This window comes from Sinohyriopsis cumingii, chromosome 12 (assembly GCF_028554795.1).
Source record: "Sinohyriopsis cumingii isolate HCF-2022 chromosome 12, ASM2855479v2, whole genome shotgun sequence".
Taxonomy (NCBI): domain Eukaryota; kingdom Metazoa; phylum Mollusca; class Bivalvia; order Unionida; family Unionidae; genus Sinohyriopsis; species Sinohyriopsis cumingii.
This window is the reverse complement of record NC_142972.1, coordinates 16881374-16904061: the sequence shown is the minus strand read 5'-3', so window position 1 is coordinate 16904061 and position 22688 is coordinate 16881374. Positions and strand designations below refer to the sequence as shown.

The following is a 22688-nucleotide window of genomic DNA, read 5'->3' as shown; positions in this document are numbered from 1 at the left end:
AGTTAATTTAAGGTAGTTTATGTTACATAGACAGTAACATTTATAAGTGTTCGATTGATCAAATGAAGTGAGTTCACCCAACATACGACCGGGGCCACTAGATTTTAAGTTTGTAGGATTTTCATGCCTTTTAACTTTTCTTTTATTCCACCTCCTTTATTTGATTCAAAAGACATAATTAATATGATAATACAAAGGAGGCCAGCTTTTAATTCAGTGAAACAATATAACAAATACTTCCGGAAGTCAGTTATCAAAAAACATTTGGCACTTAATTAGGTTCTCAGAGAAATGCTCGCGGACATAGCTGTTAAGGTAGATTAACACATTTTATGTTTAATTACAAGAGGAGTGTGTGTGTGTGTGTGTGATTTGGATTTTTAACATAGCTTTAACAATTTTTCAGTCTTATCGTTATGATGTCTGCAGTGTGGCAGTTTTTAGTGATGTCTAGCACTGGGGCATCATGCTGCAGACATATGGCATGATGTCCCACCCAGTTACATTATCCTGACACCGGGCCGACCAGTCCTAACTCTAACCTCTTAATGCTGCACGCCAAGCGAGGCAGCTGTTAGTACCATTTTTGTAAGTCTTTGGTATGACTCGGCTGGGGATCGAACCCACAACCTCCCGCATCCGAGGCGGACACTCTAACCACTAGGCCACCAGAGCGGTCAATTACAAGAGGACACATTGCATTTATGATGAATACACTTTGTAGCAACTAAAAGATAGAACTAGAACACAAAATTTCAACTGATAACAAAACTATTTAATCTGTATTTATTTATTAATGTACTGCCTCCACTCAGCATGAGTGACATTTTCATTGATAAAAATTTCCTCACATGTCGTTAATTGCGGTGTACTAGGAATGTTGTTTGGAAAGAAAATGTAAAAAATTGTATGACCTATTTTTAAATTTGATATTTCATAGTGTTGATTAAAATTTCCAGGTCCTATCTACCATTTTCAATGATAAAACAAGCGATACATCAAGGGTTCCATTACCAATTTTGATGGCGATTTTCTTCAAGTTCAGCAAATAGGGATCAATTTTTGGGTATTTTCTGGTTTAAAAAAATGGGATCCACACCTGACCCCGCATTATAAGCGGGTCTGCAAGTTATCAGGGCACGAGTTATCAAGGGAGTGGTGTAAAAGCATTTAATGTAAATAAAATACAACATGAATATCACAAACATTTTGTCACATATGTTAAATATTTGTATTGAAAGGGAGTCTACCCAATTCAATTCATTTAAAAACAAAATTCTATTTCTTTTTATAACGCGTAACAGTTTCAGTACAAGAGCATTATATGGGTTATAAGTAATATATATAAGGACAACTAACTATGGTATCTTCTGTCCAACACGACACACCATCTTCTCAAGTTCATTATTTTTGTTGTTAGTTTTATTTTGTGTTTTAACATAAAACTCCAGGCTGCTTCTTTGTTTTGATCTATTTTTTATCAGCAAAGTAATTTGAGACACTTCAGTACTACTTTTTACAGCAATGTTATCAACATCATTTTACACATGTTCACTACTACTCTATCTATGAATCCTGTATATACTCATCCTTAAAGACTTGTGCATATTTTATTGTTGCAGTAGATCAATCGTCTATCTATCTCTTGGCATCTGTCCGTCTACGAGAGACGATGGCATAGCTCCAAAGTACACTTTTGCTTATCCTTCTTTTAGCTCTCTTTTCAGCTTGCTTTATTCTTCTCTTTTCCTCTGCATTTTGAACTCCCTGCCTGACAGCTAGACGCCAGCTGGAACGGTTGTTTGCACAGCTCTCCCAGTCGTTGACATTGATGTTTGCTGTCTTCATATGCTTCTTGCAAACATCTTTGTAGCGCAGATGTGGTTGTCCAGTTGGTCGTGTACCTTCTGCTAACTCCCCATATAACAGGTCCTTGGGAATGCGACCTGGGTCCATTCTCTTGACATGGCTGAGCCAGCGAAAGCGCCTCTCGCTGAGTATGGAGAACATGCTGTTCATGTTGGCGCGTTCTAGAACCTCTGTGTTGGGTACTTTGTCCTGCCACTGGATGTGCAGAATGCACCGCAGACATCTCAGGTGGAAGCTGTTGAGTTTCCTCTCGTGTCTTGCATAGGTGGTCCATGTTTCGCTGCTGTAGAGAAGTGAGCTGAGCACGCACGCTTGGTAGACACGCAGTTTGGTCTTCTCTGTGAGGTTGGGGTTGTTCCAGACCCTCTGGTTAAGTCTGGCCATCACTGCTGCTGCCTTGGCAATCCTGCCGCCCACCTCAGAATCAATGGAGAGTGAGCTGGAGATGTTAGACCCGAGGTATGTGAAGTTCTCGACAACTTCCAAATTGTACCCATCGATGGAGACAGAGGGAGGGGAGTCTGTGTCCTGTGCCATGACATTTGTTTTCTTCAAACTGATGGTCAGTCCAAATTCCTTACATGCATGGGAGAGGCAGCATACCAGCTGCTGAAGTCCATCTTCCGTGTGTGATGTCAAGGCTGCATCATCGGCAAAGAGCAATTCACGGATGAGTACCTCTGTGACTTTAGTCTTAGCACGGAGACGGGCGATGTTGAACAGCTTGCCGTCAGCCCTGGTATGGATGTACACTCCCTCGCTGCAGTCCTTGAATGCGTACTGGAGAAGCATGGAGAAGAAGATGGCAAAGAGCGTCGGTGCAAGGACACAGCCTTGTTTGACTCCGCTAACGACTGGGAATGCTTCAGATGTTGCGCCATTGAAGCACACTGTGCTGTGCATGTTCTCGTGGAACGACATAATGACAGCAAGCAGACGTGGGGGGCAGCCGATCTTCTGCAGAAGTCTGAAGAGTCCACTCCGACTGACCATGTCAAACGCCTTCGTCAGGTCTATGAAGGCAACGTAGAGGGGTATCCGCTGCTCGCGACACTTCTCCTGCAGCTGACATAGTGAGAAGATCATGTCTACAGTTGACCTGCCGGCTCGAAATCCACATTGGGATTCTGGGTAGACGCGGGAGGCTAGGATCTGCAAGCGTGCCAAGGCAACATGGGCGAAGGCCTTTCCGATGATGCTGAGGAGGGAGATGCCCCGATAGTTGTTGCAGTTGCTACAGTCTCCTTTGTTTTTGTACAAAGTGACGATGTTGGCATCACGCATGTCCTGTGGGATGTATCCCTGTTCCCAGCAAAGGCAGAGGAGTGTGTGTAGGGGCTGGAGCAGTGCTGGTTTTCCGCTCTTGAGGACTTCTGGCGGAATGCCGTCACTTCCGGGAGCCTTCCCACAGGCAAGGCAATCGATGGCTTTTCCCAGCTCTTCCAGGGTGGGCTGTGTGTCTAGCTCCTCCATGACAGGCAGGTCTGGAATGGCGTCCAGGGCAGTTCCAGTGACATTGTTTTGGGTTGCATATAGCTCGAGATAGTGCTCAACCCATCGCTGCAGTTGTTTCCCCTGGTCTGTGATGACTTCGCCCATCTTGGACTTGAGGGGGGCGGTCTTGTAGCTGGGGGGGCCTGTCGCCTTTTTGATACCCTCATACATTCCTCTTGTATCCCCGGTGTCAGCAGCTGTCTGTATACTGTTGCAAAGGTTCAGCCAGTAGGTGTTGGCACAGCGGCGGGCGGTCTTCTGTGCATTATTCCTTGCAATCCTGAGGGCTTGTAGTGTTCTGGGGCTAGGTGCAGCCTTGTATGCCAGGAGGGCTTTCCTCTTTGCCTCAGTCACAGGCTCCATCTCCTCCCAGTTTGCCTCATACCAGTCGACATTCTTTCGCTCCCTCTTCCCGTAAGCTGTGATGGCTGAATTGTACACAGAGTCACGGATATGGGACCACTTGGAATCAATGGTGTCATCAGGTGTCACTTTGGTGAGGGCTTCCTTCAGTTTGCTGATGAACTGCTGTGTTTTCTCTGGGTTGCTTGCACAGCAGGTGTTGATACGTGGGTGACCCTTCTTCTTGGCGTGGTGCAGCTTCTTGGGTAATATTCGCACCTTGCTGGCCACGAGGGAATGGTCCGTGTCACAATCGGCACTGTGGTAGCTGCGGGTAAGGAGGACACTGGCCAGTTCTGCACGCCTGGTGATGACGAGGTCTAGCTGGTGCCAGTGGCGTGAACGTGGGTGTCTCCACGACACCTGGTGGATCTCCTTGCATTTGAAGAAAGTGTTTGTCACACATAGGCTGTGGGAGCAGCACATCTCCAGCAGTCGCTGACCATTCTCGTTGATCTTGCCCCTTCCATAAAAGCCGAGACAGGTGGACCAGGCCTCATGGTCAGCTCCCACTCTAGCATTGAAGTCTCCTAGTAAGTAAAGGCTTTCATTGTTGGGGATCCTGGATATTGCCTGATCCAGAGCCTCATAAAACTTGTCTTTCTCCTCGTAGGTGGAGTAGAGGGTTGGAGCATACACACTGAAGATGTTGACCGGGCCTAAGGAGTTGACAGCCGGAGGGCAAGGATTCTCTCAGTACCTGATGATGGAGGTTCAATGAAGGCGATTAGCGTGTTCTTGACGGCAAAGCCTACACCATGCTGCCTAGGTTCATCCAAGGGCTTCCCCTGCCAAAAGAATGTGTAATTGGCTTCCCTGATGGTGCTGCTGTCAGCCAGTCGGGTCTCCTGGAGGCAGGCAATGTCGATGTTCAGTCGGGAGAGTTCTCTGTCAATGACGGCAGTCTTCCGTGCATTGTTGATCTGCTGTAGGTCAGTGGTCAATCCAGGACACATGGTCCTGATGTTCCAGGTTGCAAAATGAAGAGTTGGAGTCTTTTTATTTCTTCTTTTAGTCTTTCCTGGTGCAGAGTTTTGTGGCCCGCTTGTCGAGATGGTTCTCTAAGCTCCACGCACCCAGTGAAGCAGGCAGGCCATGGCGGGCAGCACCTTACTGACTGGGGGCTGCCCAGCTTGAGGCAGGCAGTAGCTGTCCAGTGAGACCTGATGATCTCTCCCACCGTCAGAAGTAACCCCTGGTGCCAAGCTCTACGCCAATCGAGCTTTGACTTAGAACCGGTAAACTGCTACTTCTCGTGTTGTGCCGACGCCGTATGACGACGCTGGAGTGTCCTCTCCAGTGGAGCTATGAAGCCTGGGCAGGGTGGTATGGAGAATCAGCTGTTGCCCATGCAGCAGATCCCCCCTCTCCACGCAGCTGGTGTGCCCAAGGGAACGACGAATGCCGATACAGCTTGGCACCAACGGCGTCGCAGGAGTTGCCGGAATGACGTTGAAGTCAATGTCATACCGCCTTAGGGACTCCATCTCCGGATTTTCTGTCGGGGTTTACTCCCTTAGCCTTTCCCATGAGTGGGTATAGCCACAAGGCAGCAGAGGTTTGGAATCGGAGTTTTCCTTCTCCTAGATGAGCTACCATCCAAGGTTTACGAGTCCCATCTACCCGAAGCAACTGGTTTTAAGGCGCCAGTGGGCCGCCTTCACCCCTTCTCCTGTTAGTAGAAAACATGGTCTGCCGGGCTTCAAATCTAAGCCACTCGCGAAGGCCAGGAGCTGGATTTTAGTTGACAGAGGCAGTAAGAGACGCAGGCCGTATGGGGCATTTTGGAGGATTGGGGCGCTTGTCTCCCACTCCCACCCCGGGCAATGTCAACCTTAGACCACTCTATCTATCTCTCTCTCTCTCTCTCTCTCTCTCTCTCTCTATATATATATATATATATATACATACATACATACATACACACAAATGTTATTGTAGAAGGCCTAATGGAAGATTGGTCAGTTGACCAAATGAGCTTCTTCTTTAAATAAAATTATTAATATTATTATTATTATTATTATTATTGTTATTGTTATGCAGAGACCTATCAATACATATCAAAAATATCATACATAATTTTTTTCAACTTTTAATAGGATTGGAATCTAAAAGATCATCAAGAACAATAGTCCTAAAAGGGATTGATGCCCTAATGGCTGAAATGAATTTCCAGGAATTCAAGACAAGACCATTTCTTCCATTAACTGTGGAGTGTTGTAACCATCCCTGATAACAAGATTTTCAAATATATTCAATCTCAAATTGGCACCATTTTCATTTAGGCCGAAAAAGGCATCATAAGAAGTTCTTTTGGAGGAAGCACCATGTTGATATGACTTTTCATTTTAGAGGAGCAACAATAAAAGGTTTTCATGATGGCTGTGGGCCATATTTGATATCAGATTGGCACCATTTCTATTTAGTATCAACCAGACATCATATGAAGTCTTTCTGGTAAATATAACTTAGCCATTGAGAAGAAGTAGTGACAATGCTTTTAAGATAGCCCCTGTGGTAGTCAAATTAAAAGCTGGATTGGTACCAATTTAACCAAATAGACATTATAAGAAGTTTTAAAATGAAAACTCCACACTCATTTGACTGATCTTTCAGAAGAAACAGTGATAACATTTTCAAGATGGTCACTGTGGCAGGCATATTATTAATGTCTGAATGGCACCATTAGGACCAGCTAGACATTACAATAGGTTGTTGGGTAAAATTCCCATACTGAAACAACCATTCATTCTGGAGGAATCGGGATAACAATATGTTCTTGCCATTAGAAGGATTAGATATAAAAAGATTATCAAGATGTTCACTGTGGCAGCCAAATTAGACATTAGATTAGCACCATTTTCATTTTGAATCAACTACACAACATAAAAAGTCTTTTGATGAAAACCTCTTGTTGATATGACCATCCATTCAGGAGGAGTAGCAATAACAAGATTTTCAAGATGGCTATTGTAGTGGTGACATTGGATAACAGATAGGTATCAATGTCATTTAGGACCAACTAGACATCATAAGAACTTTTCTGGTGAAAACCCCATTGCAATATGGTTTTCTATTCAGGATGAGTAGCGATAATACAATTTTCAAGACAGACACTGTGGCAGTCTTCTGGTGAAAATTCCATGTCAATACGGCAATCGTTTCATGAGAAGTAGCAATAACAAGATTTCAAGACAGCCAATGTGATAGCCAGTTACTGGACAATAGATCTGCCCCGGAATGTGCAAAGAATTAAATGCAATCCCCACCCCTTTTGCTGGTGTACTCCACAAAGTAAAACTCCATCAACCATGAGTTATGAAATTTATTTTGCTTGCTTTGCTGATAGCCAATTGTTTCCTGAATTGCCTTAAAAAAATGAATTACACTTAAACACTATTCCAACAACCAAAATAATCATGATTTGAATTTTTTTATATAGAATAAAATCTGACTTCAAAGAAATGTTGCCACTGTCATAAACTTGTCAATAAGTTTTAATACTGATGGCTTAAACATTCAAGGTAAAGATATGTAATAACTTGTTTTCTTCAACATGCATCAAGCATCTCTCTAATTTACCTGAGTCGTTCCACTTTATGAACTTTACCTATGCAAATTAGCAAAATCAGCTTGTTCTGTGCAGTCTTCAAGTACTTGACACGTCACACTTTCATCCAGAAGAAATGCCAAGAACAAAACTCCATCCTGTGCATACCTACCTTAGTAGTACACTGTCATATCAGTCCACATGACATGATGATAAAACCAACATCAGAATTACCTAAGCAAGTGTGGCCTTGGCAGACTATTTGAAAATGTGTGTGAGTGCACAGGTATCAGTCACTAAAAAAAACTGAATGTCTACTAAGCCACTGTGTTGCCAACCCTGCAGTATTCATGCAAAACCCAGATGGTTTACAGTTACCATGCCAAAAAAATGAACCAATTTCATGTGGGCTGCATGAGGAAATTGATAAGGATAAGATGGCAGGACAATGAGGTTGTCATCAGGATTGTTACACCAGGCACAGTCTCATCATACTGGAGCTACAGACTAATTGCTAAGGAGAACTGAAGATGCACAAACAAAATAAATTTTGGAACTGCAGCAACCCCAAGTAGCATCTCCTCCCTAGTGTGCCACAGACATTTCAAAGCAAAAATTGGACTGATCAGCCATTCACATACTCACAGAAACCAAACCAGTTAGAGATGTCAGGGCCATCATCAAACTTAAAGAATGTACAACAACCTTTCTTTTCTTTTTTTTAGATGAACATAACTTTTCAGTGCTTACAATAAAGAAAACATGCAGTTTTTTTCTTCTGAATTAATATCTTTGAAAAACATTCTGAAACTATTCATAAATATCAGGCCAGAACGGTCAACTTTGTACATTATCAATCAGTAATGTATATACATTGATTTTTATTGATTTCTCATGAAAATCATGTCTCCTTCTAGGTACTTACCAAATAAATGCTGTGTAAAGAGTCATTGATGATTAACACAATATTAAAATGTGCTTTACAGTTATCATTGAATTTTTATCTTCCAAGAAAAGACTAAAACCACTAAACCAGCTTATTTTATATTAATTCTAACTTACGAAAAATTAACAAATATTATTTAATGTAAATATTTTCATTTAAAGCACATATTAAACCCATTAAATCTTGTGTTCATTTTTTAATAGATATTTTATTGCATTAATACATATATAACATGATAACACTTCCATATAATGAAAGATCACAAAGTTATTTAAAGTCGGCTTTACATTTTGCGTTTTATAATAATGTTAAATTTTTAAAAATTGGAAAATGACAATAAAAGTGGTTTCATTATAGCAGCATTCATCAAACAAGTTTTGCAAATTGAAGGTAAAATGATTTTACTATAATTACTTGCACCTGAATTAATTAAGGACCAACTAATCAAAGTACAATTTTCCCTCATTATAATGCAGTGTTGGGGTCCATTAGCACTGACTGCACTATGTACTGAACCGTGTTATACTGAGAACCATGATATATAAGAAATTGTGATATATCAAAAATATATACAGAACCATGGTATGGTCAGCACTATCAAATTTTTTAAATAATGGTGTTTTGAAAGGAAATGAAGATATAAGACTAAGTTTCACCTTGTTTTTTTCTCTTCAACCTATATTGTTATACACTGGATGATTTTGGTCATGGGGACCATAGTAGTATAGCATTACATCTGGAATCACATTAAAATGAGATATGATATCATGGGGGAGAGCTGTTTAATTATAGCAGCATTCATCAAAAAGTTTTGTACATCGGTCAGATGATCTCACAATTACTGTTTGCAATTAAATTAATTAAGGGCATACTAACCAAAGTATTAAACAGACAGTGATAATATGTTCTTTAATTATAGTGGCATCAATCAATTGAATAATCTGCATAAATTTAAATGATACATTATGAATTCTGGGAAAATAATTAACAAAGATCATTACACAAAGATCAGTGAAATGTATTTCAGTTTTCAACACAGATAACACCACCATTTTTATTATGTTCTCATTTTCCTTATTATAATTAATACTAGCTTACAAGGTTAGAAAAATATGAATGTATGATACTCTATTGAATTAAATCATAAATTTGACAGGAATGCTGCATCACATTTTAGTACACGTGTTATTTACCACTATTAGTATATAGTACAACATACAGGATAAAGATAAATTCTACATAAATATAGCAAAAGCATCAACATACTCAGGCCAATATATAAGAAAGAAACAAAAATTATGACATGGTTGCTGTTTTACCTGATTTTTTTTACTGTTAGTAATTGCATTATTTATTTCAATTCTGCATACAGGTAAATCACCTGCTCTAAAAATAGTTCACTATCATATTGGCAAAATAAAATAGACAGTTTTATGTTATTCTATTTGCTCTGTATACAAAATAACACCATCTCCAGTAAAATCATGGTTTTGTTTCCTTAAATGCGTTGTTGAACTGCTCAGCATACCTGAGAAATGAGAAATATATTTTAAACAACTGTAAATGTCTCATTTAAGTCTGTGACAAAACGAATATTTTACATGGTCCAAATTAACCTGTAATGATCCAAATCAACATGGTCTTTGGTCCAAATCAGACAATAATTTGATTGTGGAGGGACTTTTTCTTAATTTTCTCCATGCTCTCTCCACCACCACTGTGATGCATGGAGAAATGAACATTCATGTCAGCTATACTGCAAAACATAAGGACAGGAGTCAAAATGTGGAAGCAAAGGGATGTGTGTATATAAACACAACAGTCAAGCTTAAACATGTTGTTTTCCTTGATTGTTTTCTTTTGTATATTGTGGGAAAGGCTAAATTAAAAGTTGTCTGCTCTTATTACCCAATTCATCTGCAAAAACTTCCAGAAATAAAATAATTTTCAAACCAACCAGTAAGTGTTGACTGAGTACAAACCTGTGGTCTTTGTTTTTTGTTTCAAAGCAAGTGTCCTATTTTCATCCTTTGAACTGTGCCCATAATGGTAATTTTCCCAAACATATTTGGGCTTCTCTCCTGGTCTGTCTTTTATGACAGCATATTTATACTTCAGTCCTCTGTCAGTCTGAATAGCATCTTTTGGAATATTCATCAACAGTTTTAATTCCACATAACCATCCTCTGTAGTCCTAAAATATAAAGATTTAAAAGAAGATAATCTGATATTCATAAGCTAAATTAGCCTATTACTTGACAATTTGGTTTTCTATAGGAACATATAAAAGAGAAATCCTGATATTCTAATTAGAATAGGCCTCATTAGCCCCCACTGGATGTCATAAGAGGCAACTAATGGTGGTTCAAGGGTTAGCATGCCGATCTAGTGACCTATCATTATATCCACAAAGACCAGCTACCATAATGTTCTCTTTTGTTGCTCTTTTGTAATTCATCACCAAGGAACCAATCAAGATTTGAAGATTATCTTGACAATTAAACAACATCAGCTACACAAATAACCCACTAATTGCCATCAAATCTGAAATTAGCAATTCAAAACATTCTGCAGTCAAGAGAAAAAATAATACATCTGTTTTATTGACATAAGCATGACTTAATTGAATAAAAGATTAGGAAATGCATTACGAATACAGTAATTGATTTTTAAGTTCCACAGTTGTATCAAAAAGTAGATTGGGGTTATCTCAAGACAGCATGTTTTGTTGCACTTAGACCATAACAATGTCCTTAAATTTTAAATGAGCTTTTGAAATGTTGTGTAGTCTATTAAAAAACTATTTAGCTTTTAGATAACAACAAAATGTTTAAACTTTATTAAACAGAATATGAAGAAATGCATAAAACAGTGTAATTGATACGTATCTGATAGTTACAACAGGAAAGAATTTAAAGTTATTTTAGAGGAAGAATTGTATGCTAATATTTAAACTTTTAATGTGGCCCTTACAGTTAAAGTTATTTTTATAAAAGTATGTAGTTTATAGAAAATGTACCTAGGTTTTAAAAGATATCAAATATAACTTGGTTTAATGGAAGATATATAAATGCATACAAGAGAGCAAATTGAGATCTGCAAATGAAAAGCAATCTTAATTTATTTCAAAATCAGAACTGTATGCTCATGTTTCAATCTAAAAGTCTATCCTTAATTTTAATTTAAACTTTCCCAAAGTTGTGCAGTCAATAAAAACATTTATTTTGCTTTCAAATACTAACAAATATGATTTGATTTAATAGAACATGAAGAAATGCATAGAAAAGAGCAATTGGAACAAAAATGGTTTCCACACAACACCATAATTCTACATCCAGTTATTTTAGCGACAGAATTGTGTGTTATGTCAAGACCCTGGATACATGTCAAAACCCTGGATACAGTCCATAAAATTAAAATTAACTTCAAAAATGCTTCTGCAGCTTACAGAACATTTATTTAGCTTTTAAATGCAACCAAATATGATACATTTAATGGATGAAGAAAGAACTAGCCCAATAACAATGAAGTGGCAATTCAACAGATCAACATGCAAAGTGTTAAAAATCTCTTGGTACAGATGCATGTCCTTGTCAAGGATCATAAAATTAAACATTTGAGACTGACATCACATTAATCCCCTATACAGTGTGCAATGATGTTATAATTTTGATTCAACTCTCTGCTGTCAAAACTTTTAAAAAATCAGGAATAAATACATAAATAATGACTACATAGTACATTATGAAGAATAACACATAATATTGTTATTTTTTTGATATCTGATTTAAGACACAGTTCAAGATAAACAGTACTTTTGCATATTTTGCTAACAAAAAATGGCAGAAATAAAGCTGTAAATGTGTTCTAATTATACCAAAGAATTTAATTTCAAGCATTTAATCCAGATATGTCAGTGTGTTTCTCCTATCATAAGTGTCTGCTTTTTAAGAACATTTGGAACCAGGACAAGTTCTGGACACTATGCACATTTAAAGTGATTTTACTTGATCACTTTGAGAATATTCACTCAAACAGAACCATATAAATGAACAGGCCTTGAATTAGTCTTGGCAACTAAGTCATTTGACACTTTAAGTAATAAGTTCCAAACCAAGCAGTAAACCAACTGAATAATTATTTTGTCCATAACTCTGCCGTGAGATATTAAATCTGCAATATATTACAAAATTTGGCATTCAATAACTAGTGTTGTAAAGAACACAGGGCTGAAAATTTCAATTTTTATCTACTAGCACAGTAACAATCTCTGCACATTTTATAAGCACTCAACACATTATTTTTTCCTAATTGTATTTCTCTAAGTGGTTGTTTTCATAATCATGATAACAAGCTAATCTAGGATGGGTACATGTACAAATGGCGAGATAGATGAAAGGACATAATGACAGGCAGGTGCAAATTGAGATTCCTTCAATGAACCTACATTAGGGGCATAAAACAGAACATGAAATATTACCACCTAAATGATCCAATTACAGCTGCTGCACACTGTGATGGAAACATAGTACATGTGATCATGATATTTATAACTAAGAAAAATACAATTATGTCAAAACATGAGGCTTGCCTAGTGTGGAGACATATAATGTAACCCCATGATTTGGATTTTCTTGTCTTGGTGCAAAACCCAATGTTGATTATTTTTCTCACCAAATATTTCCTTTAAAGTTAAAAGAACTCTTCATTTTTTGCAATATAGTTCACATACAAATGTTTACATGTGGTGTAGTAATACAAATATGTTAATGAGGGCTGTGGCATAACCATTACATCTGAAGTACACTATTTTCAAACATGAGCAAAATTATAACAACATAAAACATTTGATAGTATTGAGATATTATCACATTTAATACATGGATGTTATATGAAATTAACAATAAATAATAAATATTTATTACAAGAAAATGTTTCACTTTCATCAGTTCCAATTTAGAAAAGTTACGTTGTAAATAATTAAACGATACTGGGTAAACAGCTCTATATACACTGTAATGAAGAGTAACATGTAGCATGAGTGCATGGATTATTCATGAGTAATTAGAGATCTGTGTCACTATCATATATAACACTCCTTTTCTTTGGAGGAAGTGAAACTGTTAGTGACATACTGGTCTTGTAATTAATACTGACCCTTGTGGATAACCTGTGCTGAACTTTCAAGTTCATGCTTTCTTGGAAAACTGATATTTTCTTTTCTTGGAAATATGGCAATTGTTGTTATTTGCAGTTGAAGGATATGCTACAGAAAAATCTGCTTGTGGAATAACGTGGAGGGATAAATGGTTCCTTCTGACTGGTAAGTGCATTATTTGTCATTAAAGATTACAGGTACATGTTTGATTCAACTGGGGCACAATGTGGTAAACATTTATGATTTTTACTCTCCAACCTTTAAGAGTCATGATGTTCTTTAGCTTACAGTCCATTTTCTTTTTGTCTGATCTTTATTGTTTCTTTTTTAAATCATCTTTTTGTAAGTTATTTGTTTCTCTCCTCCAAAAACTACTTTGTTAATTCCCAAAGTGTCAGCATTTGTTTGATTGGAAAACAACTCCATCAGATCAGCAGAAGACAACAATGGTTATGTCCCTCAATAAAGTAGTCCCTTGCATGTTGACACCATAACTGAGATGATTGGTCTGAGATAAGAAGACTGAGATAAGAAAAGTAAGGTTAGCAAAACAGGTAAATTTCTCTGTTGCATGAGTGAGAATAGGTCAGCATGTGAAACTATGGTTACAAGCAACAGGTTTTCCCGCTCCATGGCATCAATAGGAATACCCACTTTGGCCACATCAGCATCCAAAGGAAGAGGGTGACAGGCCACTTTGGGGAATGTACCTGGTAACTGAAAGAGGGGTCTTAACATTGAGGGAGGAACAGACCACCCTTTATTTTGTCAAGCAATATTTTGGTCTTGCAAAAACTTCCATGATATTTCCTTGATTTTGGATGAATCTGGAAGAAGTAAGAGATCTGGTTGAGTTGGTACCAAGGAGATCTTTTCCAAACTGGAAAGGACCTTTTTGGACTGTGTGCCTGATGGTTGGGGCACAAGTCCAGGGATAACAGATGGTAAACCTTGTTTACCACCTTATCAAAGCACCAAACCTCCTCTTCCTCATCCATCTGAGATCAAGGGGTGGGCCTAAGAGAAGGTGTCATTGCCGCAGCAGCTTCCATCTAGAACTCATTGGAGTCAATGAGGATAGAGAGTGCATCATCAAAGTCAAGGATGCTATGAGTTAGAGTGGCTGGGCATCCCTATATCTCTTGATGGAGGGGGAATAGGACCTCTCTGCACCATGGTCCCTGGTCCATCATGAGGGGAGAACATCTGTCTACCCTAGATGATGTAACAAATTTAGCCATCCAAGAGGAAGTGAGGAGGTGATGGTGGGACATGAGCCACAGCATCACTTCAACTGTAAGGACATGGTCCACTAGCCCATGGGTGCATAATGGACCAAGAACCCTGAGTCAGAAGGCCCCATATCCTGTAAGTGTTAATAGGTATAACTGGGAACAGGGGAATACCGACGTGGTCCCTGTCCCTAGCCTGAGTCATGGGTATGGATTGTAAATCATGCACAGGGTGAGATGTTAGAAGGGGGGAAGCTCGGTCCTTGCCCTGTCCCCGTACCATAAGCCTGATGAGTGATAGGTGGAGAAGACCTAGTCTTCAACTGATTTATCACTGTGTGCATCATGGGTGCAGTGTTTTGCCTCCCTAACATTAACACATTACCAGAAGCATGATATGTATTGTGGTGCTTTATGTCTCTGATGGGAGGGAGCAACCTGCTGATGTGGTCAATCTCCCTAAAGGGAGGGTGCAACCCACAGTTGTTGTGCTCCAACTCCTTCAAGGAAGGGTGCAACCTGCTAGCTTGGTGCTCTACCTCCCTAATGGGAGCGTACAACCCGCTATTGTGGGACTCTACCTCCCTGATAAGAGGGCACAACCCACTACTGCAGACCTGCCAACCCTGATGAGTCAGTAAGGCAGTTGATTTTTTTTCCGTAAGATTGACCAGTTTTCAGGAAGGTGTAACATAATATCAATAACTACTATTATAAACCTGGAAAACATAATTAAAAGTTTGATGCAGCAACAATATTCATTATGTTCAACTGAAAAGTTTGTAAAGTACGCATAGACTTTATTGACCACTAGTACAGTTGCACAAGCTTTAGTTCCGAACCCAGGCTATGCAACTCAATGACTTGTTGCTATCTCTCAACTTGACATAATTCTTGGCAATTCTTTATCCATTTCACATGACGATTGCAATCATATCTCCCGCCACAAGACATACTCAAATTGGCACATGATGTCCAATAAATGTAATTGTGTCCTTTCCAGCTTTTATTCACAAGAATCTGAATACTCCTTTTTATTCTTCTGTGTTAATTTTTAACACCTTTTTAGAAGCTTTTTTCCCTATTTGTCTTAAACATGCATTACTTTCTCAATGCCATTTTAAAAAAATTATAATCAACAGTTTGATCATGCAGATGCTTTGCATGAACAAATAGATGTAGTTTAAAGCATCTGGGGTGCTGATGTAAAATTAGTCTGGTTCCCTGACTTATTTCACAAATTCTAATATGAAATCCAGATCATATCAAACATGGATGAACCAGTTATCCGGATCTTTCAGCAACTATCATTTTTCTGTAGTTCTTGCTTGTATGCTGTAAGTCCGTATTTTAAGGGTAATTTTTGTAAGACTTATGGAAAAATCATAAGAGTTGGCAGGTCTGCTATTGTGGTGCTCCACTTCCACTGTCACAGTGCTCTAGCTCACGTTTGTGAGATAGCAACCAACTACATCAGGGCGTGCACACTTTGAGACATGAGAAGTGTTTGTCATCTCCCTACTGGGGGAAGTGGATTGACTTCTCAGATGTCTATCTAGACCCTCCTTCTGGAGTCCCAGGCTTCACTGCCTGCCAAAGATGCTAGTCCCAACATGTGAGAGCTGGAAGAGATTCTGGAAAATTCTGAAGAAGGGAAGAGATTGTTCCTCTGGCCTTGATACAAGATCATAATTTACAAAAAATGCAACAAATTTTTCCACATGCACTTTGAAGACTTATTTAGTCTGTGTGAGTCTCCCAAGGGCCCTTGGGGCCCCACGTGGCCGAGTGGTCTAAAGCGCTCTCCGTTACAGATCACTGCCATCTCACCTCTGTCTGCGTGGGTTCGAGTCTCGGATTTGGCTAATGTGGGTATGTGAGAAAGCTTGCCAGTAGCTTCTCGTGGGTCGGTGGTTCTTTCCGGGCTTTTCTGGGTTCTTCCTCCACCATTAATACTGGGCACCATGTATAGCCTATCGTGTGCTGAAAAATGGCGTTAAACCATACAACAACAACAACCAAGGGCCCTTTTTGTGGCCACACTACCCCACAGACTGTTCTGACATCCTGTAATAAAGAAATAATAAATATCATCTGAAATCACTTGATGTTGCCTTGCAACTCATCTGGTTGTATGCAATATCATACTGCGTACAACCCTGTGCATGTACTGAGAACACTGTATGATGCTGTTGCAAAACTCACCTAGTTGTATGCAGTGTTGTACCACATGCACACCTGTGTATGCACTAAGAACACCATATGATGTTGCTGCAAAACTCACCTGGTTGTATGCAGTGTTGTACCACATATGCACCAGTGTATGCACTAAGAACACCATATGATGATGATGCAAAAATCAACTGGTTGTATGCAGTGTTGTACCATGTACACACATGTATATGCACTAAGAACACAATATGCATGAAGCAAACAACAGAGTTGACCTTGTGAAAATTACCTGTAGTTTTTTTTCAATTGAAAAATAAGATGATTCAACTGTGAACTTTGTGTCTTAAAGCAACATACATATGCAATGTCAACATGTAGTGTGGGTAAACATAAAAAGTATACACGAAATTGAAGGTAAAGGAAATGATGTCCTCAACGTAGAGCAGGGCCTATTGTTATTTTCCTTGGAACAAAAGGACTTACCCGTACAACAGTGTTTTTTCATATGTGTAAGGAACATGTCTCAACCTAAAAGATGGAACACAAGGTAGGCTCAGAAGCCCTTTAAAGAAGAACTAAGTTCTGAAGGGGAACAGGGTACAATACAGTCTCTTATAAAATGATACAGACAGTTGTAACACCGAAGCTAATTAAAAGCTGCAGAAGAAGACCGCTTATTTGCAGAGAAGTTGCTACAGGCATAGTTGCTCTGGTAGATTTCTATGCATTATGGCATCCATGAAAAAGATGACAGCCCGTACTGAAATTTCTCATGGATTCCGAATGGAATACTTATGGAATCCATATGGAATAGATATGGACTGAAAAACTTATGGAATCAGACAATTTATTCCATATCAATTCCATAAGTACTTCACAGCAAGTGAAAATTCCATATGGAATAAAGTTGCAACTTTAATCCATAAGCACTTTTTTCCATATGGAAAGCAGACTCATGCATTATAGCATCATGGAAAATACTCTCTGAAGAATTAATAACCTAAACTATCTGATTAAAATAGAAATATTGGTGGGAGTTTGAGTACATGTATATGTCAGTGTAGCTGATGTGGAAGGATGAATATATACTCATATAAATTTGAAGAAACACATGTATGTCAGTTTTCTTTAATTTATTTCCACAGATGTTTAAAAACAAAGACATGACCAAAAAAGTAGGGAAAATGTAAACATGATAGAAAATTAATATTGAAATACAAGCATAGATGAATCTTTGGTGCAAGGTGGATTTTGGACTTGATCTAATGTTTATTCTGAAAAGTAATTTTGTTGGCTTCCTTTTAAAATATGCTCTACAAAAATCATACCCTAGTGAAAATGTGACTTAAATTTCAGCAAAATCAATGAACATTTCTTGACATTCACTCAAATGTCCTTTTTCACCAAATTATAGTATTTTAGGAGATTTTACTAAAATTTAAGAAAATGTCAATGAAATTTTGTGATTGAAATTTCATTGACTCTGCCAACATTTCTGAAAATATCAGTGGGAATTTTTGATTGAAATTTCACTGAGAGTTTGTCAAAAATTCTAAAAATATAGTGATATTTTGTGATTGTAATATCACTGACATTTTAGTAAAAAAAAAAAATATAAATAAGATATAATAAAATTTATTTTTGTTTCTTGTACAATTTGATTGATTTTCAGCAGCATTCATATTCCCTGTTTCTGATAGCTGCAATTGTATTGTTTATTTTGGGAACAATAACTTCTTTCCACATCTTTCTGTATTATATTTCTTATTCAAATTTTGTTATTGTTGTTGTATTTTTCTAAATTTAAACTGGATTTAACTGCCCTGAAACAAGTTTTCTTGTTTTCTGTTTTGAATCAGAATTTCGCTTTTCTCCTGACCTGAATCTGATTTTCCTCGATATGGACCCTTTTTTTATATCGTCTCCGAAACTTTTTTAAAAATAATGCTCTATCCTGTCCCATTCCACAACGGGCTTTCTAATAAAGTATTAATAAGTATTTGTTCCATTTATTACTTAAAGGATGACTGTTGTAAAGAGCTTTCTGATTGGTCAAAATTTTTTATTTGTCCAATGAATCGTTGTGTAATGGAAGCTGACGGGAATGCTAAACATGGCGATTCGAGCGGGATACGAGTTTGAATAACCATTTGAAAAATGTGCGGCAAAGAGAATAGCTTGAATCAAAGTCAATGGGAGCATAATTGGTCAGTGTGTATGAAAACTGAATGCCAGGACTAGCATTTTACTTTTTGTGCCATAGACAGCTCTACAGTAGCGGCGAACATGCTAAATAGGACAAGGAACTGAATCAAGATGATTTCAAAGTTATATAACTCAAAACTGATTAACTTCCAGGATGAATTTAAGGAGGACAACGTATAGATCACTGGTGGGAATTCTTGCAAAATACCCATGTCTATCAAAGATGGTCATATCTTTGCGGAATTTTCTTGACCCACATGTAGATTCATCGTTCAATATTGTGGGGCATTGTTGTGTATATTATCAAAATATTCTAGGTGTGTTAGAATTCAGTGTAAAATAAGAGTACTTCTATCATGATAAACAGCTGTCACGGCTGCTTATGGAACAAAGACTAATTCAAGGGACCACAACAGCATCATAGTTTGTGCATTAATCAAAAATCAAGTTGCAGTATAAGTGACATGGCAAGCTTTTAGCATTTCTTTTCATGTCTCAAATGGATGCTTTTCTGTAATTTTGCATTATTTTCACAGTTGAATTTTTCAATGCAGATTAATATTTTATATATGTTTATGTACTCACAGATGCCTGTGCATATATTCCAGGCTTGATACTTTGATTCTTAAAATCGCTTAATTATTTAGTGTCAAGCCAGATTCTTCACATCATGTTGTATATACTATAAATATTGTACATAACAGATAGAAGGCCTCAAGGTAGATTAGTTCTGTAATTAAGTTACCTTCTCTAAATAAAGTCATTATTATTATTAATTTTATTGTTATTATTAACTCCCATATCTCTTGCCTTGGATGTCATATAATTACAACATCTGTAAAAAAAAATCATGCAAACTTAATATCACCTTGGTTAATGAAGTCCTGTTTAAGTCATATTCATTATTAATCTGAAAGTTCAGTAAAATACTATTTAATGATCAAAACTGTAGTGAAATGTCACAAAAGTTTTAGTCAAATATTTGAAATCTCACCAGACTTTTCAGTGAAACAAAAAAGACTTGAGTGATGCCATCATGGATTAGGCTTTATATGCGAGAAAGAAAATGATGACAAGAAAAACCTAAATCTTATTTGATAATGTCTGTCAAAATAAAATTTATATCCATTTTAAAAATTATGGTGAATATTCATCATTGATTCCCAATAATGTCTAAGAATCATTAGGCAGTTTAATAGAAATCTGAAGCAGATTTGTTTATGGTTTAGACAGAAAGCACTTTAAAAAACGCATCTGAAATCCGCCTTAAGTATGCCTGGAAATTTTTGTACAGGATGAACTGTTACAGTGTTACCAAATTCCATATGAACTATTTACAAATTCCATATGGACCATTCACAAATTCCATGTGGTATGTTTGCCAACTCCATATGGACTATTCACAAATTCCATATGGAGTATTGCCAAATTCCATATGGATTATTCACAAATACCATATGGATTATTCACAAATTCCATATGGATTATTGCCAAATTCCATATGGAATTTTAATTTTATTCCATATGGACAACCTACAGATCTCATGGACTAATTAGCATATTCCATGAGATTTTCCATACGGAGTACATACGGAGTCCATAACATTTCCATATGGATACACTGAAATCCATAAGAGTGCTCTAATTATAGAATAGAAATGTCCATATGGATATTTCTGTAAAAGTATGTATGGATTCCATATCCATTCCATGTGGAAAATTTCGTACGGGAGGACATATCTGCAAATGACCATGTGACATACAGAGTGATGTGGAAAAGGTCATTCTGACTTTTCTTCATTCTGTGAGAGGATGTATTCAAATCAAATGGACAGTGAGTTTTCAGCATGAAAATGTGCTAGCTTCGCAATAGTGGCAGGATAAGTAACTGCTGCTATTAAAAGCCCCATGTTCACATAACGATCCATTCAGAAGGAGTAGCAATAACAAGATTTTCAAGATGGCCAGTGATGTAACTATACTGTATGTCCAAGTGAAAGCCCCATGTTCACATAACGATCCATTCAGAAGGAGTAGCAATAACAAGATTTTCAAGATGGCCAGTGATGTAACTATACTGTATGTCCAAGTGAAACCAATTTTGTTTAGGACCAACTGAACATCATATGATGACTTCTGGTGACAAATGTTGATATGACCATCAATTCAGGAAAAGACAAGCAATAACAAGATTTTCTGATCAGTACCCTTCTTATTTAGAACCAACTATGTCTTAGGATGAATATATGTGTAAAGTTTCATGGCAATCCTCAGTAGTTTAGGAGTTTGATAACCAATCTGTACTAACATGTGGACATGAACAGATGTCAGAAAAGGAATGACATATAACAGGCCATCCCATAAGCTATTATGGCCTACAACCAGTAGAGATAAAAACTGTTTGTATTCGAAATTTCTTTTTTTTTCACACAATAAACAATTTTTGTAAATATGTGCTATACTAATACCTGACTGTTCCAGGACTATGTTCATCAGATTTCCATCCCCCGAGACTTAGCATTTCAAACTTCACAACAACCTTGTCGGCAGAAGTCAAGTTAAACTCTGGTGATAGGAGGGCATGGAAGTAAACTCTCACAGTATCTATCGTTTTCCTGTTAATGAAAAATGGATCTTAAGATGGAAATCATTACAAATATCAGCACTTTCACTTTTGAATCCCATCTTCCACCAATCTGGTGCTGCATCAAACACTTTTTTATTCTCTAATCATTCTGGTGAACATTTTTACCAAAAATATGATCATCCCAGTGCTCAGTCAGTCAGATTTCAGGACATAAGAAAAAAAACAAAAGGCAAATATAAATTATATATGAAACAAGAGGTTCAAGTGTGCTCAATATTGCTCAACTGGCTTTATTAACAGCTGACCATCTCTCAAAGCAGGTGTGTGTGGTATTGTGAGAATACAGCCTATATAAACTTCTCCCAAATTTTCTAACATGCCAATTTTACCTATTTCCTGATAAGAAATTCTTTCTAAAGATAATCCCATTATTACTATGCACAGTTTCTTGCTCATAAATAAAGTCAACTACATGTTTATGATAATAAACTCTACAGGTCAAAACAATAATATGTATTCGAGACTGGTAAACAGGCCTGTCGATCAGATACACATATTAATATCCATTAATCCCACAAACTTTAGAAATTGCTCAAGATCTTGATGATATGTTTCCTAATTCTGATCCAAATCAGATCAAGAATGGTAATAAGTTAAACCAATCACATGTATTATCACCTTATAAATATATACACTGATTGCTGATTACTGAAGGTCCAAGTTCTTGATGATGTAAGCATATATTTCAAGTAAGACTAAAATCATATCACAAACATAGCTCCAGAATGGTAAAAAGTTCAGCCAATTAAATCCAAGATAACATGTACCTCATAGCATCTGTTACTGTGTAGGCTGTCCAAATACAGTAGTTGGGAGCCATAGAACCTGACCATGTTATAGAATGAACTGTGTTATAATCAACCAGGTCAGTTAGCTAAAGAAAATGATGCATGTACCCCTGAAAAAATTACGGGGGGGGTAATAAATGCAGGCGGTAAGATACATCTTCATTGGTACAGTTATCATCTTAAATTGATGCATGAGAAATACACCTGTAGTGAAAACTGAGAAGG

At 37.6% G+C, this 22688-nt stretch overlaps 1 protein-coding gene across 1 annotated transcript in view; it reads right to left on the bottom strand.

Annotated features, from left to right (window-relative positions):
- LOC149786033 (E3 ubiquitin-protein ligase rnf213-alpha-like) overlaps positions 1-22688 on the bottom strand; it is a 260766-nt gene that overhangs the window by 215360 nt on the left and 22718 nt on the right. Inside the window, exons 5-6 of the mRNA XM_089978105.1 lie at positions 21497-21643; positions 10244-10455 (exon numbers count right to left, since the gene is read on the bottom strand). Coding sequence (XP_089834231.1) covers positions 10244-10455; positions 21497-21643 — 359 coding nt within the window. The remainder of the gene's footprint in view (positions 1-10243; positions 10456-21496; positions 21644-22688) is intronic.